The sequence below is a fragment of the Aulonocara sp. 'chitande type north' Nkhata Bay genome, linkage group LG9 (assembly GCF_057382095.1).
Source record: "Aulonocara sp. 'chitande type north' Nkhata Bay isolate Kocher_YH1m ecotype deep benthic linkage group LG9, A_spYH_male_GT1.1, whole genome shotgun sequence".
Lineage (NCBI taxonomy): Eukaryota > Metazoa > Chordata > Actinopteri > Cichliformes > Cichlidae > Aulonocara > Aulonocara sp. 'chitande type north' Nkhata Bay.
The window spans coordinates 21,000,007-21,014,770 of NC_141352.1; the positions used below are offsets into that span (position 1 = coordinate 21,000,007).

Sequence of the window (14,764 nt, forward strand, 5' to 3'; positions counted from 1 at the left end):
GAAAATCATCTGTTAATGTTAATTTCACATCCAAGCCTCACCTTTATGTAACTTTGTCCTTTATGTCAATATATTTAGCCTCTGAGTGTGACTTTAAGAGTGATTCTTGTGGCTGGTACGAGCTTACCCTCGGCGATGGCTTTGACTGGGTCAGGGGCTCATCGATGGAGGTACCTCCAGACTACTATGGTCGCCCACCACCACTGGACCACTCCACGAACAGCACTGAAGGTAAGGGAAACAAACACACCACAAACCTGCTGTAGCAATGCCACCATGTGAGATAACGTGATTTCACTGGATTCTAGCCAGAAAAAAAGATAATATTATCCACTGATTAAATTGAGGTTTTGTGGAAGAAGATTCCCGCACTGTCTTTTGTGAGATAAGCACTTCATGGAGAAACGCTTTCTCAGCCGTCTGAATAATAGAAAGGAAATCGACATATGCTTGTACCCATTATGCATATTAACATTATTTACAGAAATATACAAGACTCTGCAGAGGTCTATTCGAAGTTTATGTGGCACAACATGCAACTGTATTTTTATGCCTCGTCGCATCTTCTTCCCTGAGGAGAATTAAGTCTATAGGGATGGATTTTAAAAGCAGTCTTCTTGAAGTCGGACTCCACGCAGGCGCCATCTGTTGTTGTTCTCACGTAGGCTGTGTGAAGATGCTGTGAAAAAACTGCTCTGTAAGGTGGCTGTGCAGACTCTAAACTGAAGCTTTGTGAAATAATGACACACATCCTGGTGGGAGCATCTGTTTGAGGATGTAGATGACTGTGACCGCTCAAAGACTTATCTCGGGTGTGACAATGCGCAGGTATGTGGTGTGTTCAAAGAGTGATTATTTGGCAGTGGGACACCTTATATGAGCCAAGAAAACATTTCAACTTCATCACACCACCGCCTCAAACTGTACAGCATTAGACAGCATGGTTTCACCAGCCTATTCAAGCTGTTTGTGCCTTTCTAGACTTTTTAAACATGAGAACCACCAACGCTTTGCTCTGCAAAGATAAACACTGCATCTCTTATTCCAGTCTTCTATACTCTAAATATTTGTAATGTATTAGTAAGAAAGGAATCTGATTTATATTAGACTATGCAAAAGATGGACACCATTACATCAGCTATTAGTTATGAAAGTCCTGTTTATCAAGTCTCAAAGTGAGTCTTTTGGCCTTTATGTTTATGTTTTTCATGGTTTTATTGGTTTCTTCCATATTTTGAAACCTAGTGCCCTCACATTTTGCTGTTTCTCATGGGAAATCACCATAATTTGCATTACTTCAAACTTTAATATGAATAACTAATTCATGCATCCATCCATCCATACAATTTCAGCCCATCTGTATCCACAACCTGGCAAGCCATACCTAATAATCCAGTTAAAGGTGTGTGTTTGAAACCAATGCTATGAAGTTTTAATTTACTTAGAGAAGCATGGTAAATAACTTTTCTGTTATAATTTGTCATTAAAAATTGGAAACTTTTAGCTGCTCCCTCATTTCCCAGTGGATCACCACAGCAGATGGATCCATGTTTGATTTGGCACAGATTTTACACCAGAAGTCTTTCCTGACACAACACTCCCATTAATCACACCAGGCATCACAGAAGCTTGTGATCTCTTCTCTTAAATAGGTAAAGAAAGATTTGTTGAGGGAATTTTACAGAAGTTTGTAGAAATGTTTAATCGATTTCATGAAGGAAAAACTATCCTTTTGTAAGATACTAATCCCAAGTTGAACGAGTGAGTGTGAGTGTGAGAGTAGAAAGAATTTGCTTGTATGAATTGAATAGTTGTGAATGTTTGAATGAGGTAAGTTGTATAAAGTGCTTTGAGTGCTCAGATAGAGTAGAAAGCTCTATATAAGAACCATTCCATTTACCAAACTAATCATCACAACACTTCGCAAAATGACGAGGACATTATCTGTTCAAATACTCAAAGGTCAGCTTCACTGTTCTGCAGCAGTTATTTTTAATCACCAAGGAGAGACTGTGACCATATTTCACAGTTAGTCTGGTCCAGAGTAAGTGACACTAATCTTTGACGTCCCACTTATTAAATATCTTCAAGCTCTTAATTACAGCAAAGATTGTTTTAAGTTGTTGGCTGAAGCATATAAAACAGCACTGCTGTATTATTATAGCCACTATGTGGTTTTTTTGTTGCATCTCTGGTAAGAAAGAAAAGATAGAACCTGAACTAGAATCAAGTTAAAGAACTTTTCTATTCTGTGCCTACTTGCAGTTATCTTCCAGCTGAAAACTTCTTTTTTCTCAGCTTTGTTTTTTAAGCTGTATTATTATTATTATTATTATTATTTTTGTGCTGTTTGCAGAACGGCATGATTTTATGATTTGTGTGAATGCTGCTGCACTGACCGTTTCTATATTTGGCTCCTGGCTGTTGGCCAGCAAGCCAACCTGTGTGATCCACAACATCTTGCTCTGTGCTGAAATTTAAAAGAAGAAGATATATAATCTCTTTTACACTAGACATTGTATTTCACAGACATCCCAAAGGAAACACAGATAAAATAGACCCGTAAGGGAGCAAAAACAACAACAACAACGTGGGAAGATGTTTAACTAAAAGAACTTCCATAAGAGTTTCTGGTCAGTGACTCACTGACTGTCTGGTGAAGCAAGTTGTTTACAGAACTTTTTAAAAAAGTAGATGCTGAATAGTAATTGTCATTTCTCATTGCAGGTCACTTCATGTTTATATTCAAGAACAGCAGCAGTCTGTTTCCAAACGCTGCTCTCCGAGGACCGCGGTTCCAGCAATCGGCTGCTGCCTGCACCATGACCTTCTGGTTAGAGTCACACTACTTTAAAGCCAGCACATCACAACCAGTCTTCATTTCTTTGTCAAGCCCACAAAGTAGTTTGACAAGATTCATTGCTATGAAAACATGCTTTTCCACTTGCTGTCCTCTCTGCTTTCTACTACTTGTTTGATCTCGTTCTTACCTCCACTCATCATTTTACCTGTCTCAGTTTTGCACTCTAAGCATATCTCATCTTTCACAATCACACACAATAAGAAGTATCTGAATCTGTCCTGTTCTGACAGTTTTATGGCCCCTGAAGGTTTATGTCTAATAACAGATTATAGTTTTCCCCTGGGTGATTGGAGAAGTTCTCCAGGCAGAAAGCAGGAGCTTTATAAATGGTCATTTTTTTCCTTCAGTGTCCTCAGGTATTATGTCCATTGAGTATTTTCACTACAGTATGTGGATGAAGGCAAAGGTTTCAGGTATAGCATGAGGGAATGCATCCATTCAAAATTAACATTTTGTCTTCCATCACTGTCTTATTCCCCTCAGGCATTATAATTCAGGCATTTCTGTGGGAGCTGCTGACATGTCACTTCGAATCGAAGGAGTTGAAAACCACACTGTCATATGGAGAACATTGTACGACCAAGGACCCCACTGGAACCAGGTCACCGTACAGCTGGGACGCATCACCCAGCCTTTCCAGATCTCCCTGGCTAAAATCAGCCTCGGCGTGTTCGATGGAGTCGCCGCTCTAGACGATATCGCTTTCAAGAACTGCTCTCTGCCTCCGGCGGTGGATGAGTGCCCACCCCACACACATTTCCACTGCGTGCACACCAAGGCATGTGTGGAGCATCTGCAGCTCTGTGACCTTGTGGACGACTGTGGGGATGGATCAGATGAGGCAGGATGTTGTGAGTGTTTTTGATGTTTGTTCTGGATCAAAAGTAAAAGTACTCGTCATAGTGTTGCATCAGTGTCTACAGGGCATTCCCCTGTCTTAGCTTGTTGAGATGAAGCTACTTCATTTAATTTCACTTGCAACAGACTTGGTTTATAAATGCAGAAATAATAAACAAGTTTAATCTGAGGCATTCAGCTCATAAAAATATCTGTTTCTCCTTCCAAGAGGACTATATTCTTTGGTGGAGGAATTGTTTAGATATTTTACATAAAGCTGCTCATCTCTAATTTCACACATTAAAATCTGTTTGCAGGTCCTGGGTAGCGTTACTGCAGATATGAAAAAAGTTTTTAAAAGTTGCATAAAGCATTTTGAAGCTCCTTACTTCTGCTTAACGCTACATTAGCTGCTGCTGCTGTGTTAAAGCAGTAGATCTGAAATGGCACTATCTGTGGCGAAGTTAAATTATGGGTAAAACGTAGTCATACATTCTCAAGTTCTGCTTGTAGACTGTATATGAAAATATTTATTATTTTCATGTGTGGCCAGTAGACTCTGCTGCACTGATTCTGGCACTTTTTTGTGTGTTTATCAATGTTTATCAATGTCAGTCTGGAAAATTCAAGTTTTCTTAACGGTAGATAAATACAATTAAATGGACAAAGACAAGATGTTGATTGCTTTTTATTGCTTTTTATTGTTGTAGTTTTGTCTGTAGTGAATTTCTCTCTGCCATGTGTCACAGCTCCAGAGCTGCAGTGTGACTTTGAACATGGGCTGTGTAACTGGAAACAGGAACAGACTGGAGAAGATGTTTTTGACTGGACCATCTACCAAGGCCCGACTCCATCCTTTAACACAGGCCCTTTGAAGGACCACACATTGGGCACTGTCTATGGCCACTACCTCTACATTGAGGCATCTGCCCCTCGGGAGTTCAAAGACACGGCGGTGTTGCTCAGTCCAGTCTTCAAACCCACCCACCACGGTGGCAAGTCGTACAACCACTGTGCTTTCCGCTTCTATTACCACATGTTTGGAAAATATGTGTTCTACCTGGCGGTGTACTTGAGGACCACTGCTACAGGCCGTGGCCAGATGCTGTGGGTGAAATATGGAAATCAAGGAGACTTCTGGCACAGGGAGACTCTTTACCTCAGCAGCGCTCAGCCTTTCCAGGTTAGCTAATGGTAGCATTTACATAGACATCATTATAAAGCAGTGTGGCATTTTCAGTGAGGTATTTATTGTTTCACGTTTGTGGGATTTTTCTTGGATGTTTTAACCTTTAAGCATCATTTTAAGAGTATAATTGGTAAAACATGTGATGTGCTCAATTTAATCTGTGACTGTCGTTTTAAAAAACCGACTTTCAGACAGTACACTCAATACATGGCAAAATGAAAATACGGAAATAGGAAGAAAATATCTCAAAGTTCTGCTTACACAGTGGTTAAGATATAACTCTTAGGTAAACCCTGTGATGTTACAGTCTTGGCATCCCACTGTGAGTCATTTGCTTTTGGCTCCCTTGTGTAATCAAAGTAGATATGCACACATAAGCTCTAGGTAAAAACAGTTCCCTTTGCAGACAACGCCGAGACATTAGTGAAGCAAAGCGTCTGCATGGAGTGCACTCCACCATTGCGTGATGAAGATCCATTTAATAGCTTCACTGCTTAACATCGATCCCTCAAGATGGATGTTCTGTTGTCATTACTCATGAGTGAGTATAACTTGACAGGCAGTTAAAGAATTTTGCTCTGCTATGGCAATGAAAACAGCAACTCTGTGTGTCAAGTCAATTGACTGCAGAAAGGGTAAAAGTGGGAGAAAAACAGACACTGATGAATTAAATTCAAATTCAGATTGATCCATTTGCTCCCAGTGCAGGCAAAGTGCCATGAAATGACAAACTCTAAAAACCGGGCATCTGAATAGTCAGTTGTGTCAAATTCATCCTTTTACATTTCCATTAAGACTTAATGTGGTCAATGTAAGAACAAAAAGACATACATTAGTGCATTTCCTGCTTAAATTATCCAAATGTGATAATATGAAAACTTAAACTATTAAGGTGTCTTATTCTGCACGTATGTAGGATCTTATAGAGGCAAAATTATCTGTAAAAACATTTCTGTACTTTTCACGTTCAAGCTGTTTTCTTTTTAAAACCTGATAAGAATCTTTGTATTAGAGTATTTCTAAATGATACTTCCCTTTTTTTGCAGTCACAAGCATGCAAGTGACTGCTGAAACAACATCTCTGAGAAAATTGTTTAAAAAAGGGGAAACACATATAACCTGGATAACAATGCTTTCTATAAGGAAAATTCAAGTCAATAATTAAATGAAGAAATATGCGTCTAATTTATTGGCATTTCGGCAGTTTTAGATAAAGGAGGCTTTTGCCAAGTATTGATAATTGTTAATTTGCATTATTGAGCCACTAATATATCGAATCAAGTTGTCCGTTGTAGGTACCAAGGTGCTACGCATTGCAACAAAAACCTCCATGTAAGGTTGCATTTGGTTGCTAGCAGATTGCTGCTGCCACTCAAAAACTTGAGAATTAGTGCCTTACTGTTAAGCAACAGTAAGGCACTAATCAAGAGCTTAGAAAGAAAAGCCTCCAGACTTCTTTAAGTTTCTTGAAGACGTTTCAACCTGTGATCCAAGAAGCTTCTTCAGTTCTAAAAGCAATTGGTAGAGAATCCCAGATTTTTAAGCCATATTGGGAGTGTCCCTAACAGGGTCGTGGACCAACTATTGATCCTCTGCCTAATCACACGAGTCAAGGTGGGAAAACAGTTGTGGGTAACGATCAGCCAAGGTTTCAGGTGAGCCCTTGTGAGACCTTGCCCCACTCATGTGACTAACCCTAAGTCACATGATAAGCTTGTGTGATTAGGCAGAGGATCAATCGCGAGGTGGTTTCTGGTGTGACCAGTTTCACCTTGTCAACTAGTCCCTAGGCCTCTGTGCCTGAGGCCTTACAGAACAAACACACAAAGCTAATGTTAGCAAATTTTAGCATGTTGCTCAGACTGAAGGTGATATGATTAAACATTAAAAAAAAGTTTTTTTCAGTGTTTCCTCCGTAAAACTTGTGTGTAATCTGTCTGTGTGCAATCTTTTCTTCGGTGGCCCTGAAAGGCCAAACGAACTGCAACTTAAGAAAACACCAGCAATAAGAAAAATGCTGCAAAAGCACACAAAACACAATGGAAATAGGAAAAACGACAACGGAAATAGGAAAAATTCAAAACAGAAATAGGAAAAACGAAAACCGAAATAGGAAAAAACACAAGGGAAGTGTTTCTGGGGAGACAATAACCCGACAGACCAGTTGCAGGAACACAAAACATGGTAGGTGTGTTTTATCATGATTCATATAATACTGATAATGAATTTTTAGGCTAATGCAACTATTTGGTTGGTAATACCTGAAACTAGTAAAGAAAATCAACAGCCTATTTATGCAAGATAATTCATAATTTTATTGGGGGGGGGTTATATTGGTTTGGTCTGATTATTGGGGGGGGTCATAACCCCCCTAACCCCCCTGGACATTACGCCCCTGGCTAACACACTTACCTCTCATCTTTTCGTTCCTCACAGAGCCGATAGATCCTACCCTTCTTTTAAGTGTCTCCCAGCGCAATTCTTAGCATATTTTGGTTCCTGCAACTGGTTGTCGGGTTATTGTCTCGCCAGAGACACTTCCCTTGTGTTTTTCCTATTTCGGTTTTTGTTTTTCCTATTTCCGTTGTGTTCTGTGTGCTTTTGCAGCGTTTTTCTTATTGCTGGTGTTCTTAAGTTGCAGTCCGTTTGGCCTCTCAGGGCCACCGTACTTCTCTCTAACAGAGAATTTTTACTTAGACCTTCGTATAGCTATCTAATTGGGCTTACTTCAGTAGATATTAGCAAGGTAACAGAGACTGTTGTGAGTGAACCAAAAGGTTATATGAACATTTTCGAAATAACCAAAAGTGTCCCAGCAGATGTACTTAATACCAAAATCCTGAGTTCACTTTTAATTGGTTCCTAAATTAATACACCAGCAGCTACAGCTGTTACTGTTAAAAGCTTTGGACGGACTTTATACGCTAACTCGTCGACTGAATATGCCGTGTGTTTATTTCCCAGATTTTGATTCAAGGTACAGTTGGAGATGATTTTACTGGAGACATTGCTATTGATGACCTTTCCTTCCTCAACTGTGAGCCTTATGAAGGTAAATGATTACAACACAAAACTGTACAGTGAAATTCTGTTTCCAGTGTTAGTTATTTTCTACTGTCTCTTGCTCTAGGAGAGCTCCCCACACTGAATAATACAACTCCAGCAGTGACGACTCCAGCCCCCACAGTTCAACCCAATATGTGCCATTATGGAGAGTTTCCTTGTGGGACATATGGGGAGTGCATTCCCTTCAGTAAAGTGTGCGACTTTAGATATGATTGCTCTGATGGATCAGACGAAATAAGTTGTGGTAAAACATTTAAAAGGCTTTAACTATTGCATTATCAGTCTTCTTAAATGTTTTTGAGACATTTTTTATTTTTATGTCCCCTCTTTTCCAGTGAAGGAAAGCTGTGATTTTGAAGGAGGTGACACTTGTGGGTGGAAGATCGTCAAACCCTCTTTCACACTAAATCACTCGTTTCGCTGGTCATGTGACCAAGGGGAGAGCAATCATTTTGGAGAGGAGTACCACCGTCCTACTAATGACCACACCCTGTAAGCACCTACCTAAGAGTTTTTGAAATTTTTTCAGTATTATTGTTCATTTTGAAACCTTTATAATACCTTTCAGCATTGATACTTCCTTCCAAAACGTGCATGTGCACTTAGGCACCTCCATACCATCAGAGATGCTGGCTTTTGAACTGAACGCTGATAGCATGTTGGAAGGGCTTCCTTCTCCGCAGCATCCGGGATTACCAACAAGATTGTCTAATCTGGATATAGAATACTTTCCCACTGTGAGACAGTCCATTTCAAATGAGTCTTGGCCCACAGGACACGACGGCGCTTCTGAAGCATGTTCAAATATGGCTTTCTTTTTGCAGCTTTAGTTCGCATCTTAACCGTCAGTGGTTTCTGGAAGTGTTCCTGGGCCCATTTAGTAATGTCAGTGACACAATCATGCTGATGAGTGTTGCAGTCTTGTCTGAGGGACGGAGCACCATCCAATAAAGGTCTTCAGCCTTGTCCTTACACACAGAGACATTTCCAGTTTCTCTGAATCTTTTGATGATGTTATGCACTGTAGACGATGACAGTTGCAAAGGCTCTGCAATTTGACGTTTAGGAACATTGTTTTTGAAGTCATCTTCTTACGCACCCTTTCACAGATTGGAGAGCCTCTGCCCATCTTTACTTCTACCAATTAAATTAATTAATTGCCAGATGTTCTCCCAGCTGAGTGTTTTTGAACTTTCTTACTTCTTCAGCAATTTATTCCCTCTGGGAAAATGTAACAATCTACAAAATATACAGACAGCTGCCAGTGGTTCTCCTCAGCCTCCTGGTAGATGCAGCTATGGTATCAATTGAAAAATCCTACATGACTTCCTTCTCGTTATCGCATTCACCAGATTCTCATCCTTGAGATTTTTAGTAGAAACCCCAACAGTATCAATTTGAAAGCCCTACATCGCCTCTTTCTTGCATTCGTATTTGTAAGGGTATTAGTATTTATTTATTTATTGTCATTGTCAAGAACCTTTCCCGCCTGCCTGGCAGGGCAATAACAATATCCCATCAGCCGTTTAGGCCTGAAGGGTAAAAATCATAAACGAATATTTCCCAAGAGAAATGCCAAGAAATCACAAATGGGTTGTTTCCTTTAAGACAAATGTTTTACTGAAAAAAAGTGTATATTTTTGCACTATAATACACTAAATAAAAATACAGCTGTCAGTTCCAATGCAGAGCCCTTTCTCAGTATATCCAAGGCACTCAGGCTAAAGACATTACTAAAGCTGATTTAAATCCTCATTTCCGTCTCAGATCCGCAGCTGAATTTGAGATCTTATTCTGTATTCCTGATATTCCTCTGATAGCAACAGCTCCAAGGGGTGGTATATGTATGCAGACAGTTCAAACGGTGGATACGGTCAGACCACTGACCTCCAGACTCCTGTCATCTCCTCCACTGGGCCGCAGTGCACCCTGGTCTTCTGGTACCACATGAGGGGCTTCACCGTGGGAACACTGAAGGTAAAGAGAGCAGACAGATCATTTCTGTGTATGGGGTGTCATCAGAATTGAGTCACGGAAATATGTTGATGTCTGCAGGTGCTGCTGAAGCAAACAAACATCACTCATGAGGTTTGGACTGAGACTGGTAACCAAGGCAACAAATGGAGACGAGGAGAAGTGTTTTTGGGGTTATTGAGTAATGTCCAGGTCTGTTACATAATTTTTCCCTAAGAAAACTAGTGAGATATCTAAATCAGTTTAATGCAATGAAATGGTTCATATCAACTTTTATATAAAAAATAATATAAAATAGTCATTTTTAAACAATTTAGACATTTTATACAGTGGTATTTTTATAATGATATACAGTAAAAGTATAAAATGACAGAACAACAGCTGCAAAAGTGAAAGGGAAGGTTTACAAGATAGTATTTACACCTGCTATGATGTGTGGATTTGGAGAGAGTGATACTGACAAAACCAACGAATCTGAGCTGGAGGTGAAGTTGAAGATGCTCAGATTTTCATCAGCAGCATCAAAAGGGCAGCTCGGGTTTAGTGGTTTGGAGACAAAGTTAGAGAGGCAGGGCAGAGATGTTTGGACATGTGCAGTAGAGTAGTGGATGTACTGGACAAAGGATATAGACGATGGAGCTGCCAAGCAGGAGGAAAGAGGTAGACCACAGAAAAGATTCATGGATGTAGTAAGGAAGGATATGAAAAGAGTTGGTGCCACAGAAGAGGAGGCTAGAGTGAGATGAAGGCAGATGATTTGCTGTGGTTTCACCCTTTTATTGTTTTTAATAAGTAAAATTCTGGACAATATAATTTGGCTTTTTTTCTGACAAAAATTAATTCAAAATCATGTCAAAGTGAAAACAGAGTTTTACTAAAAAATGTCAATGATTTAAATTCCATTTAATTCTTCACAGCCACTTGACCTAAGGCAATCTTTAGAGAAGTGCCTGTCCTTTCAAAACAAGAGATAATCAATGTCTTCATCTGAGGGGCAAAACTGCCACACCCAGATAAAAGTACAGTGCCTGCCCCGGTGGCTTGATTGCACCGGAGAAGTCATCCCACTGATGCACATTAACCTTTGTCAGAACAGAGAGTCAGATCAGAGCTGATGGTACAATCAGCAGCTGAAAGGCTTTACACACCAAACCTTCAGAGCCCTTTTTGAGACTACAAGTGCCCTTTTCCTTTCCCCTCCGAGCACTTCATCAGCTGACTGCCACTAGACGCGGAATAACAAGACTCATTAGGACAGGGGCTATCGGCTCTTCTGTTTCCGCGGCTTGCCTGATAACATTAAGCATCGACCTCTCCAAAAAAAGTGAGGACTCAGAGTTGATCCCGGGTCTGTTGTTCTTTTTCAGGTGGTATTCTCTGCTAAACGAGGGATCAGCTACATGGGTGACTTGGTAATAGATGACGTCGGCTTCGTGGATTGCTCCCCTCCTCTTCCTTCAGACCAGCCTTGCACACCTGAGCAGTACACCTGTGCAAATGGCCACTGCATCCCTCAGGACAACCTGTGTGACTTCATCAACCACTGCGGGGACAGCTCAGACGAGAACCCCTACATCTGCCGTGAGGCCTCTTCTAATGTTTGGCTGATGACTTTAAGTGGAAGATTAATTTTCTGATAAATGAACAGCTGTGATTGAGTTCTTCTTTTATTGCCATCTTTCAGAGGGTTTTATTGAACGTTGCAGTTTTGAGTTTGACCTCTGTTCCTGGCGCCAGTGCCAAGAGGATGACTTTGATTGGAGGATCAGCAGCAGTCCAACCATTGGAACTAGGCCATCAACTGACCACACCCTGAGAAACTCCTCGGGACACTACCTCTACTTGGAAAATTCATTTCCTCAGGAAGATGGCACCACCGCTCGTATAATAGGACCCCTACTGAGCCGCAGGAGCTCACAGTGCAAGGTCAGGTCAAGGTCAAAGGACAGAATGTACGAGAATGATTAAAAATACAGCTAAATGAAGACGCTAAAAAACACTTTACCACAGATTAAATTTTTAAATTCTGAGGTCATCAAAATTTGGCCGTTTCTATTGGTTTTGATGTGGCATGATTTGAGCTGGTAGGCTGGTTGGTAGGCAGGTGTGTCCTGGTACCAAGACCACTAACACAAATTCCATTTAACCCTAGGATGGATGGATGGATTATTTGAGCTATATAATAAAATACTGTATTTTTAATTAATATTATAAAATATGCATTATTTAACAATATATTAATAATCATCATGCCCTGTTGAATCCTCCCATCTTTGGGTTTTGTGAGTCAGTGGATTCCTAATTAGATCTCTTAAGAAACATTGCTTTATAACAACATGATTGATGTTATTCAGATAATTGTCTGGGACTTGTGTGTGTGCAAAACCTTTGAACTACAACTGATTTCTACATATTTTGCTTCCAATCAGCAAAACTTTCTTATACTTTAAATGATTTCAAGCAATAATTTTCCAAACTTCCTGAAGATCCTTGGAAGTTGTTCTTTGGACATTGGCTGTTTTTCAACTTTATGCACTAATGCATAATTTATTCCCATTTCTATTGTTGAATCTTTGAAAAATGCCAAAGATAACACAGTTTGACACTAATAAAATTGTATAGTTGCACCAACAAGATGATTCCCAAAGATATAATAACTGAAAATGTGCCATCTTTTTGCATGGTATGCAGTATGAGGAAACTGGACAGATAGAGGACAAATGAACAATTAACTGGCCTGAAAACCTATCTACAGCAGATTAATAGTATTTTTAAGTAATATCTTTAAGTAATAGGGGAAAAATATCCAACAAAGATCTGACAGAGGACCCAAGAGATGCCTTTTGTAGGTGTCAGTGGAAGGGAAACAGGAAGAAAAGGCTGAGGTATGCCAGATTACACAAGAACTTCACTCAAAAACAGTGAAAACAGGTCTTATGAAGTTATGAATCCAGATTTGAAATTTCTAGTTGTAATTCCCACCAATGTGCTTACAGTGCTTACAGTGATTTCTAAAACACAGTGGAGGCTTTATCTTGATTTGTGGCTGTAGTGTTGAAGTGCACATTTCAATAAACCTCTACTTCTACCTTCAGTTTTCTTAGTAAAATATAAAGAAATAAAGGGTGTCTTGAGAATTTTTGCACAGCAGTGTATAATATAATATATTTATGTTTGACTTTCAGTAGTAACTAATGTAAAATATATATATTTAATATATATAAGAAGAGCTAAATTCAGTGGTTTTGGTATATTCACACTATCAAGATTCAAGTTCAACTTTTTGGAAAATACGCTCAGTTGCTGCTAAGAGCTAGCTGTAGCTAAGCTAACTTAGCTTAGCTTAGCATAAAGAGGCGATGGAGATGAAAATAGTCTTTCTTGTCATTTAGTCCTCAAACAAGTGTAAAGATGAGATGTACTTTTCATGTAAACCCAACCAGCTGCTGACTTTAGTTTCTTATGTATTTCAGAGATGAGTGGAAAACGTTTATTAGGAAGGACATGAACGTATTTCTTAAAATTAAGAAATTCCTGTCAGCTTGCAAGTTTTAGTCTTAAGAAATGACTTTTAAATATTGACCTTCTTGTTCTTACAATTAGAGCTGAAAACGTGATGCAACTAAACAGGCAATTAGCCTGTTTGTATGAGTGTGTATGCTTGGTTGGTAGTATGTGTGTGTCCTCCCAGCTGTCAGCCCCATGCTCTACTGGGAAATGATTTCTTGATTGACTGCCTGGTTTGCTCTGTGTGTCGTGTCTGTCTTATCCTGCTCCTGACCTGTCAATCAATCACACGGTTAGCAAAAAGGCTCCAATTAAACTGAAGGGAGGGCTGTGCTATGGGGGAAATGCTCTCTCTGGCGAACGAGAGAGGGAGGTGTGCTGCCACAGCTCCTGAACAAGCCTCTATTTGGAGAGAAAGCCCATAAAATATACTGCTAACTCACTGATGTGTGATGGAAAAACACAATTTCTCTCTGTGCCTTAATAAAGGCTACAACTGAAGGGAAAAGCACATCGATCCAGTGACAGACCGAGTGGATTAAAACTTAATCACCTTAGCATGCCTCTACTTTTTGTTTCTTTCCACAGTAGACCAATATAAGAACAAAAAAGAAGAGAACAAAGTGGTATCAGTGTGTCAAGCAAGCGACCTTTGAAAGATCCGAGCCTATTATTTAGAAAGAGTACCAGTGTAGATATAGTAGCGATTGAATTATTTGACATCTTTATTACAGTACGGATATTAGTCCGTACCAACATTTTTCCCCATTTCCCATCAAAAAATTTAAAGTCTTCAGGGTTAGACATTACAGTTACTAAACTATTGATCTTTTTTTGTGCTATTTAAATTAACACCTTTTTCATTTTCCTCCTTTTCTCAGATGCGTTTCTACTTCCACATGTCTGGAGATGGCATTGGGACTCTCAGTGTGTTCAGCAAAAGTGAAGGCCATCTCCATCTCCTCCTGACCCTGACGGGAGATCAGGGCAACTACTGGCAGATGAAGGAGATCCCGCTGAGCAGCTCCAGGGACTTCCAGGTCATGTTCGAGGGCAAGGTAGGCCGAAATCCAAAGGTTGACATCTGCCTGGATGACATTACCTTCTCTCCAGGATGCCTTCTCGCTTCCTCAGCTACATCGCCCGATAACACTCCTTCACCTCCTCCAGGTACGCAGTTCACTTTATTGGACATATGTTTCATTTCGACCTTGGCTGTTTCTTTCCGTGTTATTGTACACCCTCCTATCATTCACAAAAATATGAAAAACTGTAAGCCACCAAAAACTATATAGTGCATATATTGCTTATACCGGTAGTAAATAAAC

The 14,764-nt window shown here is 39.9% G+C and overlaps 1 protein-coding gene across 1 annotated transcript in view; it reads left to right on the forward strand.

Annotated features, from left to right (window-relative positions):
- The window catches only part of malrd1 (MAM and LDL receptor class A domain containing 1), a 69,931-nt gene that overhangs the window by 15,993 nt on the left and 39,174 nt on the right, over positions 1-14,764 (forward strand). The window contains exons 7-18 of the mRNA XM_086306453.1: positions 79-231; positions 2,728-2,833; positions 3,347-3,714; positions 4,450-4,883; positions 7,854-7,941; positions 8,020-8,199; positions 8,291-8,447; positions 9,776-9,932; positions 10,011-10,121; positions 11,297-11,510; positions 11,614-11,855; positions 14,318-14,606. Coding sequence (XP_086162579.1) covers positions 79-231; positions 2,728-2,833; positions 3,347-3,714; positions 4,450-4,883; positions 7,854-7,941; positions 8,020-8,199; positions 8,291-8,447; positions 9,776-9,932; positions 10,011-10,121; positions 11,297-11,510; positions 11,614-11,855; positions 14,318-14,606 — 2,499 coding nt within the window. The remainder of the gene's footprint in view (positions 1-78; positions 232-2,727; positions 2,834-3,346; positions 3,715-4,449; positions 4,884-7,853; positions 7,942-8,019; positions 8,200-8,290; positions 8,448-9,775; positions 9,933-10,010; positions 10,122-11,296; positions 11,511-11,613; positions 11,856-14,317; positions 14,607-14,764) is intronic.